The sequence below is a fragment of the Oreochromis niloticus genome, linkage group LG17 (assembly GCF_001858045.2).
Source record: "Oreochromis niloticus isolate F11D_XX linkage group LG17, O_niloticus_UMD_NMBU, whole genome shotgun sequence".
In the NCBI taxonomy this organism is placed as follows: domain Eukaryota; kingdom Metazoa; phylum Chordata; class Actinopteri; order Cichliformes; family Cichlidae; genus Oreochromis; species Oreochromis niloticus.
Window position 1 is genome coordinate 15,358,409 of NC_031981.2, and position 22,394 is coordinate 15,380,802.

Consider the following 22,394-nt stretch of genomic DNA (forward strand, 5'->3'; position numbering starts at 1 on the left):
AGAGGAGGAGTGACAGGGCCATTGTTGCAAGAATCCTACAGGGACTTCCTGAGCAACCAACTTTAAAAACCCCATGCCTCCACAGCTGTAATTTGTCTTGGAGAGAGAGCTCCCTTGCTGACTACCAGGAATTTGTCAGGCAGCTCATGTATTCTTTAAAGTGTTTCATACAGTGTAACATACAGTATTTGTGCAGGCAAAAATGATGGTTGCAAAAGTGTGAAAACACCCTCTCATTAATGACTATTTATTAAACCAAAGTCTCAAATCACTGAATATAATTTGTTAAGGAGGGAAAAAGACCTCAGTCATAACTCATTTCTACAGAGGCTAAAGAAACTGGATTGCCATCAGTCAACATTTTGCTTTTGATGTTGTTTCATACATTTCACCATCACTAACACCATCCCCACCATCTATTCTTTTCACCACTTATTCTTTATTTCTAGAATGATTTCTAGTTTAAGTCCATCTTGCTTTCAAAATCTTAAAAAATATGCACATAAATTTTATGTACAGTACTGTGGTCATGAGCCCTCCAAATTTCCTTATATTTTGCTTCCAACAAGATTTTTGTCATTTTTAAAGTGGTCTGAAGCAGTTTTCTAAAGGAATTTTTGTTTGTTTGTCAAGCTATTTAATACTGATCTATAAATATTTCAAGGATAAAAAAGTCACCTTTCTTTTTCAAAGCTGATCCTTTTTTTAGTTGAATGTATATAAAATGCCAAAGATAATACACAGTGTGACAGATATAAATGAGCAATTTTGCACCAACAAGGTGATTCCTAAAAGCTGTTAACTGAAAACTTGCTATAGCTCAAAAAACATGAACGGTATGTGAAAGTCATGTCTTTTGCTGGAAAAGAAATGCAGCAAAGACCTGACACAGGACCTGAGAGACACGGCCATTTCTGATGAGTACCTGATCTATCTACTCATCAGAAATGGTCTCAGAGGAAGCGTGGCTGTCAGTCATTTTAAGGAAGGGAAAAGGCTGAGGTATGCTAAATTACATAAGAATTGGACTGACTGCGACAAAATGTCTTGGGGAGTGATAGATCTAAATTTTAAATGTGCGTTTCCAATCATCACGAGTATGTATGGAGGACAGGAGGTCAGGAGAGAGGTACAACAGTACAGTACAGGAGGAGGCTCTGTTATAGTTTAGGGCTCCATTTCAGCCAGTGGTGTTTGCTAGAATTGATGGAATTATGAGTATAGAAAAGCATGCTTGGATAGAAAAACATACAATGGAGCACTGTCAGTCATGGATTGGTCTGCCCAGAGCTTAAATAACATTATCAAAGCGATGTGAGATCATGTTGAAAGAGAACAGAGAAAAAGGCAGCCAACATTCAAAGAAGAGCTTTGAATGTTCTTTAAGAAGCCTGGATAACTATTCCTGAAGACTACTTAAAGAAATAAAAAGAAAGCTTGACTAAGAGGGTTCAGACTATGTTAAAGAATGAAGGTGATCATACCAAATATTGACTTTTAACCTTGTTAGAATGGTATAAACTAGTGTTTTTGCCTTATGTACTATATATTCTTGTATGTGCACATGTCTACATTTCATCACTGCACCTTTTTCCCATTTTCTGAGCAATATATAAAGAAACAAGTGATGTCTTGAGACTTTTGCAAAACTATTGCATGCTTGTATTGGTTCTATGACATATGAGTATATGGGGATGGTCATCTATTATATGGAGTGGGCAGAATTTGTTCTATGACTACCCCTTAATCCCTTTCCTGGCAATAAGAGATCCAGATATTTATAATTATTTATTATTTTAATTACTTTCATGCATTTTCATTTCCACCTAATAAAGAAGCAATGTGCTTGTGTTTTTGTGCTATGAAAAACCTGCATACGTTAACAGTTTTATAGAAATGCACCACGGAACCAAATATTGCTACTTCCTAGTAATTCTTCTCCATTCAGCTCTCACATATTTTTATCTGTTTAAGCTTTCTGTGGATTCATATTGTATCAGCCACTGCAGCACTCCATATGACTTATCTCTTTCGGTTTATTATGATGAGACCCATTAGCTGCTGTGTTTGTTACCTTGGTCACCAGTCCCATAGGTGCTCGTGTTTTTTGTGTCATGCTGCTGGAAACCCCAGTTTTACAATATTGTGCCCACCTCTTATATTAATATTTATTCTCCTCGCATCACTGTGTTATACTTTGGCAAGAGGCAAAGAACAGTTTGGGCCGTGTGCTGCAAACTGGAAAACCAACGTTAACCTAGTTTTCACTAGTTGGTTTTTAAGGGTCTTTTGGGTCTTAGTATTCTAATTAGATGTAAGAGTTTTGCCAGATGGGATGTCAAATCTTTCATGCTCAGGACTCTTAGAACTATACTCAAAAAAAAAAAATCCCAGTTTTTCATGTCTCTTTTAAGACTTCATAGCTAAAGGCATATAATACAGCTCCTTATTTGAGTACGCTACCTACTAGAGCTTAGATAATAAGTGTACTAGTCACATAGTATATTAATTAATGGCAAACAGACATTTTACTCAGCTGCAGCATATCCAAATACACACCTAACAGCCAGGGTTGAAGTAGAGGGTCTTTTAACACCTATTCTTACAGGTTCTGTGGGGCGCAGGCACCAAATGTTACAGTGTTTATCCATTTTTTTCACTGCTCTCATTTTGCAGGATTTCCAGCCAAGAGGGGCAATTCACACTTTTAATTTTTTTTCTTTTCTTAACTAACTTTCCACAGTTTCAAACACACAGGCGTGAAACTTAATGCCACTCGTCCAAAACTTTTCTTGCTGTAATCTATGTAGCCAGTTAGCACCATTATTTCCTGCAGTGTGTTCATCATTCGTGACAGGCTCATTGCAGAGCAGCAGGCTCCGGCCTGACAGGCCTTACTGTGGGAACAAATGTCCTCCAGGCTTGTCACTGCAAGACATTTCGGCTGTAAAAGCCTCACCGTCTCAAGCCCAAAAAAGAAAGTGACAATGCTGGGCAATTATTCCTATGTTTTCCATGACAATATATTATATACTGCATAGACGTTTTTGTTGTACCTCTAATTAGCTAGCTTACTCATTCCTATTCTGAAAATGGGACCATTGTTTGTGTAAATGACGGGCCACAATAAATCATCGGGAGACGTGGTGGGAGATGGATGGCATCCATGTATTTGTACAGAAGGAGGGGAGTCCTGGGTCATTTAGAAGGCATAAATTATTTAAAAACTTAAAACAGTAGGTATTCTAAATTCTACTAGAAGAGTAGATCCTTCTTTTCCTACTTCAACAAAGCAACATGTGAACATTTATCACCTCCAAACTTCTTTTTCCAGTTGCAAGGGATCTTGCAGCGCTGGGTCTTGATGGTCTGCTTGCAGTCAGTGCCGGCGCGTGTTCCCTCCCTGGTGCCGAGTCCACAGTCCCCTTCGTTGGCTACGCACACACTCCACTGCCAATCCCCACAGTCTGACTTGCGCTCCTTCTTTCCTGCAGAATCAGCCACACAGCACACTAAACATCCATATTATAACACAACATCAAAATAGATAGCGTTGAGCAGGAATGCCACCTATTTTCCGCATGAACGTCTGTTTACAGATCTTGTAAAAAGTTGCTCACAAAACCTGACAAAAGACAGCAAATGTCACTACTTGAGGCTGAAAACAACATATTTGGGACCCAAGACAACACAGAAGGAATCAAATCTGGAGGCATGAATTTAGCGAGATGTGAACTTATCAGCTCTTCTCTACTAAAGCTAGTAGCTACAGGTTGTATTACCTCTGTCAGTATAAAACAACTGAAACTTAATGAAGTGAGAGGGCCGGAGCTCCACTGAGGGTAATCTAAAACATAGACTAAACAGATGATAGTGCTTGCTCTATTACACTGATTTTTGTACTTGCTGCCAAAAGTTAATGACAGCTCACAGTGCACTCACACACTGCTGACCTAAACTGGTGAAGAACTGTCTGAAAAACCATTGATTGTTGTTCATTGTGTAGTTTAGGACAAACAAGGTGTGTTTTCCTTTTGTTTTGTTTGCAATTTCTTAAAATAAATGAATATAGCACAAATAATATAGTATTCCAATAACGTGGTTCTCCATTACTCATGTCAACTCCTGTAATGGCGTGTGTTCAGCCAGACACCCACGTGATTCTGTTATCTTCTCTTCTAGAGGGTCAAAACTTGAGATTTTAACATCAACTGTGAAGTTATTTCCCACAGTGAAGTCATGATTTAGGTCTTACATCAATCTTGCTCGTCATTTTTATTTATTAAATCTTCTGTTTATGAATTCCTGCAGCAATTGCAGCCCAACTTCAGTTAGATGGTAGAAACTGCAAGGATAGATGGATGGTTGGATGTTCGTCTGTTAAAGTACCCCCTTTAGGACTGTATCACCTTATTTTAAGGCAGCTGTAATGAGTTTAGGTGTTTGCACTAATTTCCAATGCAAATTAACTTTTTTCCCCTGAATTTAAATTAGGTTAAATGTGTTTTCTTTACCCAAGCGGGATTACTCCACTTTTTTTTTGTTCCTTATTGCAAATTATTCCTATTTGTCTCTTGTTAATTCTCATAGGAGACCAATTATTTTATCCTCAAAGTTGTATTTTAAAACTTATATTTGTATTTTTTGAAGAGTTCTGTATGACTAAATTAGTTGTTCGACAGGACAATGAAATGTGACAGCATGCACACTGCTTAATTTAAGGTTAACTAACACTTTTCCTCTTTATCTTCTGACAAGTATACTTAACAGTTTGAAGGAATCACCTTGTTTTTCTGCTTTGCCTCCTTCAGCTGCAATCACTGTAAGCACCAGGAGTGCTATTGCCACCCGTGTCCACTGCTTCTGTCCATTCATTCTGAAAGTCCCAAAGAGACAGCTGTTAGCAGGAGAATCCTACTTCTTCACGGTTTAAATGTTACAGATCAACATTAAGCATTATTCTGTGTTCCTTAAAATGCTTTTTCTATAAGCAACTATAGTCATCTAATCCACTCCCTTAGTTCACACAGGACACAAAACCCCAATCCCAGCAAATAATCTGATATCATTGCCACTCCACATCAGCTAAAGCTCAGATCATACTATTCTTTGATGCCTATAGGCAGTTGCCATATATCTGCAAGCCACTTTGCAACCACCATTGCCTCAGCTTCTCCATTTCATGCTGTCTGACTTCATCAGCATTATGGATGTTGCCACTGATATCTGCTTTTGTCTCTGCCAACCTCCCTGTGCTCTGAATAACCTTAGGTTTCCATGTATGCATGTGGAAGGGAATTTTCTAACATTTCAAAGCTCCGATTTAAAGAAAATACACCTGAAAAGCAATCGTCATGCAGCCATCCATCACATGGATCAACAAGAACATCCTGCAAAATCTCTTTTTATGTTAGTCCCACAGTGCTGGAGTCTAAATCAACATTTTGATTGTCTGCACTCAAAGTAATTTGGTCTTGGTGTCAGTGAAATGTTCACTATACGGGTTTCATTTAAAATGTCAAAACTCTCTTTTTCTTTTTCACCCAAAACAAGAATCCTAAATGTTATTGAGTTTCTAACCCAATCTGTTTCTGGATTGTCATTCAAGTTAAGTTGATCCTTCTGCTCACTTTACTGATGGATGCAAATATACTGTAAATAACCCATATTTTATAATTATTTGACCCACACTAACTGAATGATAGAGTTCATGGTTGTACTGCCTAATTAGATATAATACGATACCCAAATTAGTCAGCCAACATGTACAGCACATAGTACAACATATTTGTTCTTTTTCCTTTAATATAGATTCAATCATTGTTGAAATTCACAGGTATTCTTATTTTTTGCCATCATAAAATGCAATATTCCCAGAGGCTCGAGAGACTTGAGATGCTTTGAGTCCAGGCTTACTGAGGTGCAAAACATTTGCTCAAGAAAAGATTACACCTGCAGCGAGAAAAGAGCAAGGAAGCAGAGGTGGCCTCTATTATGTAGCCACTGTACAATTATTGAAACGGTCGAGAAGAAATTTAGCCGTCTGCCTCATTTTTATCCAGAGCAACCGACATTAGAAATTCAAAATTTAGCTGATTTATGATTTCATAAATCAAACTAAAGCCATATTTCCCTACCTTATTTAGTCCTCCTGCTGGTTTTGGATTGGCAGAAAGCTGTTACTGTCACTACCACTAGCCTAATGCACTGAGATGAAATTGCTGCAAAAACCTTACTTTTTTTTGGCTCTACTGCCCTCTCCTTTTTTTCTGAGTGAGATCCTCTAGCCGACAGCACTCTCTGAGGGGGAAACAGCATGAGACTGAAGCAATTACAAAGTGTCTGACGCCAGAAACGCTCCTCTGGGCTCGAATTCTTGTAGAACAGTTCAGCCTGGCAGGGAAATAATATACATTTGTCATTTTTAATTAATCACGAGCTGGATCTGAGCCGTCCGTCCTATTGTGCGTTCTCAGCTTTTCATTTCACTCACTTAAGATTCCACATAAGTCTACTGTATGGCAGTGAGAGCCTCTGAAATGTAAAGGCATTCAAATGTTATATTTAATTATTTGCTGCTATTGAAGTAAGTTTTATCCCAGAGTTAATGTCTTCCAGCACTTCTCTGAAATTCATAATGGACCTTATGCCAGTGCCTGTAGTTTGCCTAGCAGATTGTTTTTATACTTTACTGAGTGCTCAGCTCACAGAGAAACCCTGTTTTGATTAAATACTTCAGACTCCGTCTCCCAGTTTTTAAGAGGTCCACAACTATTCATCTCCATAACCCAAAGTATGAAAGGGGGAAAAAATCATTGAATCCCAACTGTAAGAAGTATGTACAATGAGTTCTAAAAGATTCGTAGAGAAAGCCCAATGAAAGCTCACTGATAAAGATCATTTTCCAAGAAAAAGGCATTGTGGCCTTTCAAAAGATAAGAAAGCCGTTCCCTGAGTTAGTCACACAAAGAACGATAGGCTTTTGGTGCAGTGCAGGCATAATAATAGGGGACATGGCAGATGACTTTGAATGAGCACTACATACAGTAAGTTAAAGTAAAAATATGTCCTGGAATTGAGCTGACTTAACCATTTCCTCTGTAGAAAGTGGATCCTGGGAGACAAGTTCTTCCTCTTCGAGAAGTTAATAATTTAAATGAAAGTCACTGTACCTGTTTTCAGAGCATGACAGCACCTATAATGGATGGATGGGTCTGAGCATTTGACTATACTTCAGTAGGCATGCGTGCTGCCTGTGTTAGACTTTGATAAGAAGCCTTCCAAAGTGCCGTCTTAAAGGACAAGCATATATGCTTTCCATAAATGCTTTCTCTCACTTTCTTTACGCTTAGAGGCACCTACAGCTCTACACATTGACAGAAAGGAAAAGACTCTCCTCCTGCTATAACCTGAGCACAAATCAGCCTTCTTTCATGACTCACACCCCTATAGTTTGACTTGAACCAATGGGGGGTTTGTAAAAAACATAATTCTCCAAGGTCCCTCAAGTCACCTCTTCCCTCCGTGTAGCCAAAAGGAAATTGGTGTATTCAGATAAATACATACAGACTCCAAATAAAGGATGGATATAGCTACTGTGACGTAAGTCGATTAGTTTATAAAGTTCTGTTTTGAAATCTCATCTTAAGCATTTAATCTATTTTTTGCTCTTAACTTTGTTTATTGCCCATTTTACTCTAAATTGGAACTTTTTTTTTCCAAGTAAAACATGAAACTTGCCATTAGGATTACACTCATCGACTACTTTCTCAGATAAGCCTGTTCAACTGCAAGGCAAGTAATTAATCAGCCAATCACACGACAGTAGCTCAATACAATTAGGCATGTCAACATAGTCAAGACGAACCAGGTGAAGTCAACTCAAATATCAGAAGAGGAAGAAAAGTGATCTAACTTGATCTGAGTATTTCAGGACTTGCTCATCCTGAAACGATCTCTAAGGTTTACAGAGAATTACCGCCAAAATAGAAAATATCCATTGTGAGGTAGTTTTCTGGCTGAAAATGCCCTGTTGATACCAGGCTGCTTCCAGAAGTAATGAAGCTAACACTAACCCCTTGTTACAACCAAGGTATGCAGAAGACTACCTCTGAATAAAGAGTACATCAAACTTTGATGTAGATGGACTACAACAGCAGAAGATGATACCGTGTGCTCCTTCTGTCAGCTAAGAGCAGGAAACAGAGTTAAAGTTCACACTGATTCACCAGAATTGCACAAAAGAAGATTAAAAAACTTCCCCTGGTCTCATTTCTGGCATTTTCTGAACAACATGAAAGACTGGATCCTTGTATGACTGTCAATGGCTGTGCATTGCCACAAGGCTCAAATAATCCCAAACTGGTGTTTGAACATGACATGTCATGTTATGTGTGAGTGTGTGTGACTGTGTGCGTCTGTATTTTAAACTGTAAGGTGTACCTAATAAAACGTCCATTGAGTGTAGAAAACTATTGGAAAAATGCTGATGAAGTGAAAGTGAAGTGAAAAGCAGGGCCATGTTTTTTTCCTCTACATTCAGATGTGTTTGAAGAAGAGAAGAAAAGAGTCACTTCTGTTTGTCATTAGAAAAAATGCAGGTTAAGCCTTTTTGACTGGTTTTTAATATTTCAGACTGTAATATTAGGTCCATCTTTTATATCTAGTCTATAAAAGATTATCATAAAATTCTTAGACATTTTAATGTTCAGCTAAAGTTGATACCTAAGTAGCCTGACACAAGAGAACAAGAGTCATTAATCATTGCCGAACTTATTGCCAGATTCCAAACTAGATATTGAAGGCAGGAAATTGCCGTAAGTAAAGGTTTAGTGAAGTGACGCTTTTCAAATAGGAGATATTTCTTTGCCCTCAAGGTTGTCTTTAGACAATACCCCTCACTGCCCGCCTTTCCCCGGTGCAAGAACAGGAGAAGTGAGTGTTTGCAAACCTCAACAAAGGGGGTTACTTTAGCTGGAACATCAGAAACATCCTGTGGTTGATGTGGCTCATGAGCCACTAAGAATGAGCCCTACCATTTGCCCCATTGATCCAAACAAATCTGTGAGTTTGCTGGTGAAAGGAAAGGAGGAGGAAACCCAGTACCGGGCACAGATCGATGGATCTTCAGTGACTCCTCACATGCTTCAATAAATACGAACAAGATGCTCCTCCACTCCACAATAACCCTGCATTCAAAACACATCCCATCTCTTTCCCCTCTCTCGCGGACTGACGTAATCCCTGCTGAGAACATAAAGGAGAATCTATTTATACGATCGGATCCTTTGGTTGCGTTTGATATGAAGGCAGGAGGCGATGGAGTCAACAGTGAAGGAATAAAGGAGAGAGCAGTTTAATGAATCAATTATATGGCCCAAGAAAAGGGGAATTGCTCGGGTTATTAGCTGTACCGGCTGAGCAAAAAAGATTTCCACCATTACCCTTCTGTGAAGAATAGATTTTGGTTTCTTTAATTAAAGCTGTTAACCTCTCACAATCCAATTCCTAATCAGAGAACTTGTATAAATACATTTGGGGAGCATGCAATTAGGCAACAGCTCCTCTGTGTGTTTATAATGAACACAAATATTACCATAAGACACATGTATGCATTTAATATCACTTAGCTGCATATGAATTATACATTTTTAAACAACTCCAGGCTCCCAGAAGTAAATCAAAGGATGCGCCTCCAAATGGGAGATACTTTTGGCTATCTCTAATTCCATCACTCAATATTTAGACTTGCTCCAGAGGAAATCTTTTTTCATTTGTGATATAAGGAGTTTAGTCCAAACGTGCAGTAATGACAATTAATAAAGTGGGTCACATGGGTTGGTTGTTTTTGTGAACATAAAGAGAATAATTACCCCAATCTAGAGCTCCAATCAGCATTAAAGGGAGTTCCAGTTCTTCACTGAGCCTTTGAGGCTGCAGCAACACACCAACTTTTAACACCAAATCAAATTCATGCAATGAGTTTCATTTGGTGTGCAATTATTCATGTGTAATAATTACACATAGTTGATCAACACAGCACAACACAAGCCATGAAAGCAAACAGCAAGTTGTGACAAATACAGCAACACCCTGCACATGTCCCAACTACTCATCAGATACAGTCACTGACACTGAGCAGAGCAGAGCTGATACACGCACATTTAAACTCACAAATAACAAGATTAGATTTAAGTCAGGCTTCATGAATTTCTTTTATCTTTTATTGTAGCATTTAAGATGCAGTGAACTTTTTTTTTTTGCTTCAAGTAGTCAAAAGTCATTATCTTTTTGGAAAATATTTTAAAATCCATAAAGATTGACAATCAGATTTTGTGCAGACCTCAGGAGACTTGGGAACATTGTACTTGAATATATATTCAAACTATTACAAAGAGCCTAGAAATCCTTTAAAGTTAAGTGATTAATGGAATGGTCAGAAAATCTATTTAATGTCCCCACATTCAGCCAAGCTCACAATGTCAAAAAATCAGTTGTACTTCAGATCGAAACAAAGGATCGAGCAACAGGTCAGACAGGAACAAGTCACAACTCTCCTTCTATTTCATTTGCTAAGTAAAAGGAGGGATGACAGCCAAAAGTGTTCCATATCATAAAGCTGACTGACGGAACAACACCGATCAATAGACCAAAAAAAAAACCCCCCAAAAAACTCACTCCTCATGTGTCCCCATGTGGAAAACTATATGTGCAGTGAAGGAAAAACATGGTCCTGTAAGCTTTTTGCTCCCCGATTTCCTTCTAGCATCTCTAGCTTCTCTATTTTCAGTTTTAAAATTTCACATGAACACAGGATAGAAAAGGTAACACTAAGCCAGCACTCACAGTTTTCTACCGAGTGATTAAAAATATGTTACTCAGGCCAGTTGGAGGTCTGTAAAGATGAACTGAGAGAAGACAAACTATCTTTACTGCTATCTGTGTTCCATAAGCACATCTGCACATATGTGACTGCAACTTTACCTGCCACCAGTTTTAAAAGTTTCTGTTTAGTCTGAAAATGTCAGGGAACGTACTACACTGCTATAATGAGTAATGGTTCATCTACTGTACAGAGAAAAGCACACAGGGTTAATAGGTTCTGCAGAAGTGGTATAAAAAATGTTCTTCAGGTTTGTGGAAAAAATATAAATCAACTCTTAAAATAAAAAAAGAAAGAAAAATGAATATGCATTACAACAGGAAGAATTTTGAGCAGCACCGTGACCTTTTCTTACCATGTTTTTATTGATTATTGATTCAGATCATTGGTGCAAATGGAAATTTGGAACCTGACAGAGACAACTTTGAGCATCTTAGCAAACAGAAACCGTCGAACCAGGCTTCTGTAAAAGTGCTCAAACCTCAAATCTGCCCCACATCATAGGAGCAATAATACAGGCATTTTTGCAGCAAAGTGCCAAACCAATACTAATTTTCTTCCCTCATTCTTTTCATAAATGCCTAGATTGGATCATGCTCCCCACTGCCACCAAATTAATGTTGCTGGCAGTGGGGGGCATGATACACTTCTTGATACAATGATGCCATTGAAATGCACCTGAAGCACGATGCTCCACAAAATTATCTTTTTCTTTTCTTTTTTTTTTACTTTTTTCTGTGGCACGTTTGTCATGGTTGGTGTTATTGCGCTTCTTTGTGTTTCTAGTTTGTTCAGCCTTCTCTATCATCATGCTTATTATTAGCTTTCATGTCTATTTTTTTCCTGTTGTACTTTGAAGGTTACTTTTTCTGTCTCTTGTTTAAAATTTACTTCCTGCTTTTGCACCTTTCCCAGCTTTGCGCCTGCACCATCCTCATTACAGTCGCCTGTATTTGATTGTTTCCACCTGCGCTTCCTTCCCACATCATCAATCACCCTCTCTGTTTTTGGATTTCTGTTTTGTTTTTTGTTTACTTCGCCTGTTTATGTGACCTGTGTTTAGGTTCTTCCTCCAATACATCCTGACAGTTTTGACACTAGCTATTTGTCTCATAAGGTGACTGTATTTATTCATGTTTCTAAAACATAAGCAAAAAATGCTAAATGAAACACATTTTCACTTGAAAAAAGAAGTATTAGGACATTGGACAAAAGATTATGGTAGTCTTAACACTGTAAACTTAAACAATTGATGCTGGCTAAGATGTTCAAGGTACATCTCCATATGAACCCCTTATAGAAGTCTTTATAGAAGTCACCACCACCTCGAGGGCCGGTGTCCTGAAACTTTTCCATGTGTCCCTGTTGCAAAACACCTGAATAAAATCAGTAGGTCATTAGCAAGAGTATAGAACTTGACTGCATGCTGAAGTAGCATCCCCTAACCCTACTCAAGTAAAGTCAAGTAAATGTACGTGTTTGGAAAAATGTACTTCCACAAGTACTTTTATTGCACCATGTTCATTCACTCATGAGCTGCTGTTACATGAATCAAATGGCTGAAATGCCACCAAAGGCAATGACCTACTATTTGTATTCAGATGTGTTGCAACAGGAACACATGGAAAAGTTTCAGGACACCGGCCCTCGAAGACTGGAGTTTGAGACTCCTAATCTAGAGGAACTTGAGCTTTTGACATACCCAAGAGCACATCATCACCCATGACTGCACCTGTTCTATGTCCAGCTCTATTTCTGTATATCCCCTTGACCTCCTTTCATTTGGGTCATGCATCGCTTTGATTTGGACTACCTTTTTTTATGTATCTAATTTCATGTCGTCATCAAGCCTTAAAAAAAAAAAAACATGTCACATTGTTACAGTTTTCTGACACAGTTAAACATAAATGGAGTAGGAAGTGTGGTTTTCTTATGAACGCACATTTCCTCTATACACGTAACATTTATCACGTAAAATATGCTCAAATGTTTGTATTTCACCTGGAACGCTTATATGAGCAAACTTTGTGGAACTACAAATGGAAAATATTCTTCAGGACATGATAGGATATGATTTGAACTTACTCTGGTAACAGTTTGGGGGTTACCAGATCTCCCTCATAAGACGATCGTGGCTCAAGAGTTGGGAGTTCGCCTTGTAATCGCAAGGTTGCCGGTTCGAGCCCCGGCTTGGACAGTCTCGGTCGTTGTGTCCTTGGGCAAGACACTTCACCCGTTGCCTACTGGTGGTGGTCAGAGGGCCCGGTGGCACCAGTGTTCGGCAGCCTTGCCTCTGTCAGTGCACCCCAGGGTGGCTGTGGCTACAATGTAGCTTGCCATCACCAGTGTGTGAATGTGTGGATGACTGGATATGTAAAGCGCTTTGGGGTCCTTAGGGACTGTTAAAGCGCTATATAAATACAGGCCATTTACCATTTACCATAAAAAAAATTCAGCTGAACTGACATCTGTTCTCCAAAATAATAATATATAAAATGTGGCAAAACCAAATGTCTCCTTGGATATTGATTTGTGTTCCGAAGTCACATCTGATATTTAGAGAGAGAGGGGAAAAAACAAAAGAAAAGCCACAGTGCTGACAGATTTCCATTGTGTGGTTCATTGTTTTTTTGTTTCTGTGTCCTTGGGAAAAGTCAGGCAGAAAAATCCACTTCTGAGTGGCTTTCCCATCCCAGTAGTTGTGATTCAGAAGAGGAGTGAGTGCCTCACCTAGACACAGGGCATATAGAAAGGATTTATTTAGGAGTCTCTCTGTTTGTGTGTGTTCCTTGAGCTGAGCTTTTGAGAGATTCTAGCACAGATGAAATGAAAAGTGTATTGACTGGAAGACAAAGGAAGGCCTTTGAAAGGAGCTGAAAGGCAGAAAGCCATGGAAAGTCGAGCATATAGCTCCAATATGCAGCCACTGTCACGGCTGAGGGTCCTGTCTTTAGCTTGTAAGATCACCTCCCTCGTGTATCTTAGTGTCTACTTTTTCTGCCTCTTAGTTGTGAGTCTGCGTGCTTTCCTCCTGCTTTTTTAACAACTTCTCTACAGGTCTGCCCGTGCCCTTTGTTGTTTGCCTTTATTCGCTTACTCCTCTGGTTTTTCTTTTTTCCTGTTGGACTTCAGTTGTGATTCACTCTACCTAGACTTTGCTGTCTTCCCTATAAGGAGCAACCTTTTCCTGCCTAAGAGTTTGAGATCAAAAACAGAACACCCACAGAGCAAAAATGTATCTACAAAATCTACAAAATGTAGATAACTACACAGTAAATAATGTGAGTGAAAGCTTGATAAAATGCTGCTAGGTGCAGTAATCCCTTCAGGTTCGGTGTTGAAGGAAAGTGAATCGTTTTCTCGTGGGACCATAGGATGCCTTAAATGTGGCACGGCACCGTTTCTTGTGTGTTTAGGTGCAGATGATTAAAGGAAAATGCCACACTTGTGTTTTGTAAAGGTCAGACAATGGGGGAGAGGGTGTGTGAAGATGGTCCTTACTACAGTATCTCTCAGAACAGCCTGAGAGAAGCCTCCAGGGAGCCATGCTCCAGAACAAAAGCAGCATGTGTGGCATCCTCTGTGTGTGTTTCAGCTTGCGTGTATTGTGTTCTGAGGCCAAGTCTTCAAAATGAAACTAAGTCTGAACAGCAGTGTAAAATAGGCTTGTTTAATGATTAACAAAAACCAACAAAAACCCCCCAAAAAATATAATAACAAGGACGGCAGGCAGCGGCTGTGTGAGAGCATCAGAGCTGAAACAGACGAAATTGAAGACTTCGGTTTATGCATGAATGCCTCCATTACGATGATCGTATTATATTATACCCCCAAACACTCATTCATTTGCTTATCCTCCCTCTCATCTCCCCAGTATATTATTAGCTGCATGAGAACATTATGAGCCCCATACTATCGCTGTGACAAATTCCAGCCATCCCAATTTTTAGGGTTATGAAACTGCAATATAAAAAAATTACAGTTGTATTAAAATTTATTGGCAAATTAAAGTTTCAAATAATCTAACTATGTTTTTACAAAGGTTGCACAAAGAAAGCTGGCGGCTGGAGCACTGCAGCAGTCGAGCAAACTTTCAATAAAGTTTTCTTTTTAGTGAAGTAGAGATAAGTTGGTAAAATGCTGAAAAAAAAATGTTCTGCCTCCGAGGGTAAACATTTAAAACAAATATTAGTGAATGTTAAAATGTAAGATGCTGTGCACGAACATTTGAGTGAGGCCAAAGTTATTTTGGAGGAGCACTGAGACGCACTTTAAGTGAATCGGAATTTTATAAATAATTTGCATAATTTACAAAGAATCGAATTTATCGTACACCGCTCCGCTGCTGCCATTTAATTAGGCATTTTTCTCGAATCAGGCATTTTAGCTTCTGCAGCGCCTGATCGCCCAAATGTCTTCTGATTGGTTGGCTTCCATAAACAGATTAACAACCCCCTGTAACAAACAGGGGCGTGAGATTATGAAGGCACCTGAGCTGCCATTTCAGTGAGTGTGGGGAACAGTGCACTGCTTCGTAATACTGCATTCTGGTTCGCTTGGAGTTCACTGGGATTTTTCTCCATCGTGTTGTGTTGTGTTGTTCCTAGGACTGTGATCTTCTGGTCAGAGATCTCAGATGTCATTACCGGAATCTGCTGGAGGCACTCTCCCACTCTCACCATGGGGATGTTACCTTCAACTTCTACATCTTCCCTTACTCCTCTCTCAGCCTTTGGTATTTTTCCAGCATCTTGTTTTCCTTCTACCTGATGTTGCTATCGCTTGGTGTAGGTACATCTGTTACCATGGATTCTTTATCTGCTTGTCCACAGTTACTATGTCCGGTTGGTTAGCCATCACCAATTTGGACTTCCAGGCCATGCTCAGCACAGATGAACGTTAACATCAGCAATGAAACATTAAGGATTAATGATTCATTCAGTTATTTATTGTCCAATAATTGATTTTCTAAATTACTCTTCAAAATTGTTGTTCAAAATTTGTTGTAGTAGACTGGTCAAAGTTGGTGCAGACTGGTCTAAAGGCATAAAATGTGAAGAGTATCTAAGGGCCAACGGGTTTCCAATCAGCATGAGAAATTGTTGTTTCAAATGAGAAAAATGTTATTTAAGCTACTATGAATATGTGATGAAGGCAGTAAAAGAATAATAACACTAGATGACAATTAAGAGCGAATGAAGTCAGATGTCTTTGGCAAAGATAGCAGAGATGCACACAAGACACTGGTGCCTTGGCACACTGGGGGCAGCAATACAGGACACAAAGAGATATAAATTTTTATGACACCATTAAAGTTCACATTTTGATGTTATGGGTTGGCCACCAAGACTGTAGTTTGAGTCCAGTTGGGAGCTTTGTGCTAGTCAATTTTTTTTTAGATTTGTCTAGTGCTTTCTATTTTCACTTTAAGGAATGAAAAAAAGTAGTTTAATAAAGACTTTCGTTTTCATTGTTGTTATGTGACAGATTGAGAGGGAGACCCTTCACTCTATTTCCATAAATCAAGTGTGTGTAGCACCAACACCAAAAGATAATGCTAGATGTATCTGTGAGGCAAAAGTGGACATATTAGATGGCCTGAGAATGAGAATGGCATCTTGAACCTTAGAAAAATCGGCTTCTTAATTACTTACTTTTGATATAGCAAAATAATCATCAAAACTCAGTTTTATCCCTTTTTCATTTATGGAATATTTGTAGATTTTCTGTATATTGCATTCTAAATATAGGCCTTTTTGTTTTGTGGTGCACAAACAGAGAAAACCAAATAACTGTTATTCTCTAATGGATTCTGAAATAGCAAAATCGGTAACCTTTTTTCAGGAAAATTGTTCAAATTACACAACCACAAAACTGCAGACACTTTTTGAGAGTTTTTCTGAAAAGAACAGAATGCACAATTCATATCCAAACTGCGAAGATATTCATAAATATTACTTCTGCATCTATTCCATTTTATAAGGGTTTCACGATAAAATCTAACACATTTTGATGGTAGGCTGAAAAGAAGGCTACTTTGAGTCAGCAGGTTTTGCTCATTGTAGAACACTCTGAAATAGAGGTGCCGTATTCATACGCTGGGCTATTTTTACCCTGTCCTTTAATCTCCATTCCTTTCTGTGAAGCTACAGAAACACCTGTGTGCCTGGCTGCAGGGGACATCTTATCACCCACTACTTGTCCTTTTGCTTTTCTCTCCATTTGGGTACCTTTTGATTGCTTGAAATAGCTAGTCTTGTTCCCTTCACATGCTGGCCGTCCTCTTGCTGGACCTGTGGAGGCTGATCCCCCTGGCAGCCACTGACGGCACAGAAACAGAGCTCAATGCTGCTCCATCCCTCAAGCCCCACACAGTAACATCAGCAGTCACCGCCTCCCCTCTCTCCGTTCTCAAATGCTTTCTCCTGCCTACTCTCCAAAGGCGCCAATTTAGAGGTGTCTGTCTAATTGAGTAGGCAACATTTATCTTTATGTGTGCGTGTGTGTGTGTGTGTGTGGCTAAAGTGAGTATGTGTGTGTCTGTGTTTCTCTTAGGAACCTGCTGAAAGCACCTTGAGTCACTTGTTCATTAAAGTATGCTGGATGAGAAAGCCTTTGCAGAGAGCGTGGGTAGTTTTGTCTGGCTTTTGATAAAGCCATGCTCCCTCCCTTTCTCTTTTTTCCCATCCTCCCTGCCTCCTAAAATGACTTCTCGCTTTCTTTCTCTGCTTCTTATTCAATGTATTTAGCAGACAGTTATGCAAAAAAAAAATTTTTTTGTCCACTTGAGCAGTGCTTTGCATATCTCTGTGTATTTAATTTGTGCTTGTAAACAGACTGTTGAATTTCTTAATAGCAGTGGAAAGTCGGTGACAGCTTATTAAAGAGCCAAGAAATCACTCTTCTTGAAAGTGAGAATGGACTTCATCTGCAGCTGAATAAGGTACATAATGCTGTAGAAGATCTAGTTGTCAGTCACACCTCAGCTACAAACACTACAGTAAATTTGCACAATGGATATGGAAGATTTTAATTTAAATAGTATCTACTGCTTTGTTTAGTACATTTATTTTAACTGTTTCAGTGTATTTTGTAAATATCAGGGTCTTTACACTGTGTTCATCTGTATGTAATGGACACTACATGAATGCCATTCAGTATATTATATATACAATTCAGTATATTACATATACTGACCTTTGCTACCGATTCAGATCTTCATGTGGTTGTTTTTTTTTCTCTCTTAGAAATCACATGAATATGCAACAACTGAGCAGTAAGCAGTTATAAACAAAAGATATAAGCCATGCCTTGCCAGTAAACTGTTGATTTCTTATTTTAAGCTGTCACAAATTAGTTCACCTTGAGGTATTTAGTTATATAAATAAAAATCCTGTACACTACAGGAAACAGGAGGCTGTGTTTCAAACATTAGTCACCATTTTCATTTTCTTCCTAATATATATCCCTCTGAAGCTTTCAAGAAGTGATGGCTTCCTGTCACCTCTCAAGTCACCCCCATTCACTCGCCAGTGCCAACCTACACAATAGTTGCCCTTCTCATCCATTTAAGCCATTGCAGGCTCTGAACGTCTGTAGTTTTATAACATTCACAAATGATAGGCTACCACTTTCAACTTACATTTTTCAAAAGAAAAGGTTCAATCACAGAGTGACCAGAGTCCAACAAACCAAAGATGTTGCACTCCGCATCTTAAGCTACCTGTCATTTTGTTACATTTTGCAAAGAAAATGATAAAATGGGTCTAACAATTTGTTTAAAATGTATATGTGTAAACATAAATGAAAATACAGTATATAAGGTTAAAACAGATTCGCTTGAAAGTCAGTGCCAAATTTGGTATTTATTCTTCATTTATTCTTCGCTGTCTGAACTGTGATAGGCAAGCATTCTTCTAATTCCTCGAAGTAGTTTGCAGGAATAGTTCTCCAGGCTTTTTGAAGGAAATTCCAAAAGTCTTCTTTGGTTGTTAGCTGCCTTTTGTTCTAGAACCCGTGTTTTTTAGATGGCCGTAGACACTCACTGTATAAAATTGCAGTTATTGCCACAGATTTGTGTGATCAGTTCTTATGTAATTTTATCTCTGTCTCCCTTCTTAAAGAACGGCTTCTTGACAGCCACCCCACTACTGAGACTACTTCTGATGAGGCTTTGGTAACAGTTGAAGGATCATCTGAAGAAACTGTCATCTGACATTTTTCATACATTCAACTAAAGAAACATGAAAACATTGCGTCTTTCTAACAGGCTGCTAATAACAAAACCTTAGCACTCACTCATCCTTTTTAGGTACCTTTTTCATGCTTATGGGGCTCATAGGCCCAGGTTAAATGGCTTAACAAACAAAATTTCTCTGAAAATGGTCAAGTACAAGGACTGGACTGAAAATGAGTAAAAGAGCAGCCAATGTCCAAATTGACACTTTGAAATATCTTCAGAAAGCCTGGAGAATTTTTACTTAAAACACTTAAAAAAAAAAAAAAAAAACTAGGAAAGTCTGGATTCTTGGAAGCAAAATATAAAGAAATCAAAGATGGCAAAAAAAAAAACCAAAAAACAGACCCAACTGTAAATACAGCCCCAATCAAGAGTTTAAGACCACTTGAAAATGGCAAAAAAAATCATATTTTGCATGGTTGGATCTTAACAAGGTTCCAAGTAGAGCTTAAACATGCAACAAGAAGAAATGGGAGTGAGACAAAACCCATGACCGTCAGACGGCATCTGAGATTGAAGGGTTTCAAAAACAAAAAACATCTTCCAAAGCCTCATCTCCTTGAATGCCACAGAACTGACGATTTGGACTTGGCAATACATCACCAACTGATGAGAAAAATTTAACCTTGATGGTCCTGACGGTTTCCAATGTTACTGGCATGACAAGCAGATCCCACCTGAGATGTTTTTTACGCCCCACAGTGGAGGGGGCGCCATAATGGTCTGGGGTGCTTTTTCCTTCAGTGGAACAATGGATCTTCAGAAGGTGCAGGCGCATCAAACGGCCACTGGCTATGTCCAGATGTTGCAAAGAGCATCCTTCATGACTGAGGAGGGCATCTGTGTGGTAACGACTGGGTTTTTAAACAGGACAACACTACAGTACACAATGCTCGCAGGACAAGGGCTTTCTTCCAGGAGAATAACATCACCTTTTTGGACTATCCTGCTTGTTCACCTAATCTAAATCCAATTGTGAACACAAAAATGAAGTACACAAAAATGGACAACAGTTCCAGACAGTAGATGCTCTTCATGTGGCCATCTTCACCACTTGGAGAAATGTTCCCACTCACTTCATGGAAACTCTTGCATCAAGCATGCGGCAATGAATTTTTGAAGTGATCAAGAATAACGGTGGAGCTACTCATTACTGAGTTCATGTTTGGAACTTGGGGGGGAGGGGGTTTGGAGGTGTGGTATTAAACTTTTGATCGGTTGTAAAACAGCCTGTTTCAGTTTAAGCATTGTTTTCAATAAATTGCATGCTCAAAAAAATGTTTTGTCTCACTCCCATTTCTTCTTGTTGCATGTTTAAGCTCTACTTGGAACCTTGTTAAGATTCAACCATGCAAAATATGATTTTTTGCCATTTTTCAACTATCTTAAATTTTTGATACATACATACAATAATATAATGTAGCATTTACATTCTATTTTGCAACAGAATATTTTCCAAAATTAAACCGTTGTGTCATTGCTCAATAGCATCACTATGTCAAACCTTAATGTACCCCAATTCTAGCAAATGAATCGCAGCATATTTGTCTCATCACTAAAACTACGATATGTTTTCAGAGATACAAAGAAATATAATAAGCAACTGATCTTATTACAGCAATTGCTTTTGTTCAGTGGGAGAATTACATTTTGTTTTCAAAAATGAAATGACTAATAGCTTATAGGTGGGACCTGTGAAAAACTCCCTAAATTTTACACAGGACTAATAAAAATCATTTAATTGAAGTCGATGCTGAGCTGCAATCAAAATAAACAGCATGAGTGAAGGTTGCTTATATATTTATATGCAGCATTGCACATAAGAGGCTTTAACGTTCAGAAAAGGAAGCAGAACAGAAATCTGATAATATAGTACGACAATATGGTATTATGGTATATGGCAGACACATGGACTTATAAATAAAGTTTTCAATGTGTGTCTTTCAGTGGTTTCTCTTAGTTTCTTTTTGAGTAAGCTTCAAATATTCAGTCTTCTGTTTTGAAACCCTTACATCCATATACCTCACAGATGTAAGGGTCCGTTATGTCAATATTTCTACGTAGTAAAGGGGGAGGATGGGGCAGGCTATCGGGAAGGGCCATTATATTCTTTCGCAACCATGGCATCATATAACTTATATAAAAACCTTGAAGGTTATCTTTGCTGCAGCAGCATGACTGGTGCAATCCATGGAAAAGGTAGCAGTTACCATCACCACTGAAAGCATGCTCTCAGGCTGTTTGCATCTAATACTCAAAAACCTGCTTAAACATGAATAGAAAGAAAAACATGATCAGTGCTGCAGAGAAAGTGCACCAAAACAAAGAGAACTGCTTTCTTTTTCTTTTTTTCCTGACCTTGCAAAGTGTGCTGAAATAATGGATTTATTGATGTAATCTGCAAGTGATGATGAGAAAAGTGGTGAATAGCGAAATAAACATCAGAAGGAGAAAGCAGGTTCTTTTTTATGCTTAGCTATTATGTGCTATCTAGGAACAGAATGTTTTAACCTTGGAATTTTAGTGGGGTAATAAGCAGGTCTGGCCATTTTCAACAGTTAACTACATTCAGTGCTCCATAATTTGTAGAACTTTTGACAGTAAATGGCTTTTTTTGTTGTGTTTTTCACATTATAGTCTAAAATCTGCATGTAGGTCTGCACCTAAACAGAAAGTGATAGCTTTGAAATCTAATTAAACTCTTCACGGTTGTTTTTTGTACATACACTAGAAGGTTCATGAGTAGTTTCTTTTACTGCTGATACACCATGATACTAGATCAGCATTTACTTTTTTGCTATGAAGTAATCCCCATAACAAAAAAACATATATAACTTTAATGTCCAAAATACTAGCTAAGGTTTCACAAGCAGGTCAACCTATGAAAGCACAGCCAATGCAAATATGACATTCTCATCATCAACAAAACACAACAAATATATTTTAAAAACCCTTTAAGAGAGTTTTTGCTCTCTTAAAGCTCTGATTCACATTCACCAAGCTACACTGTCAGCTGAACTGGATAAGGCTATACATACAAACAGTGAACGCAATCCATTTAGGCCTCTGTGGGTAGAACGAATCACCTCAGTGAGCTGACAGAGGTCCTAACCAACAAAGGCATAACCAGTCTGAAACCACGATGGCTGGTTTGTTGTCTGTCCACCTTGCAGAATGAAGTAAAAAGCTTTTAAACAACAGCAATGGAAAAGTCAAAAGTGAATACCCAAACTCAGTGTATTCTAAAACAGGCTCATAAGAACTCCAATGTGC

General features: G+C 38.5%; 1 protein-coding gene across 1 annotated transcript in view; it reads right to left on the bottom strand.

Moving 5' to 3' along the window:
* ptn (pleiotrophin) overlaps positions 1-22,394 on the bottom strand; it is a 51,594-nt gene that overhangs the window by 9,378 nt on the left and 19,822 nt on the right. Inside the window, exons 2-3 of the mRNA XM_003452055.5 lie at positions 4,785-4,876; positions 3,315-3,488 (exon numbers count right to left, since the gene is read on the bottom strand). Coding sequence (XP_003452103.1) covers positions 3,315-3,488; positions 4,785-4,875 — 265 coding nt within the window. The 5' untranslated portion in view covers position 4,876. The remainder of the gene's footprint in view (positions 1-3,314; positions 3,489-4,784; positions 4,877-22,394) is intronic.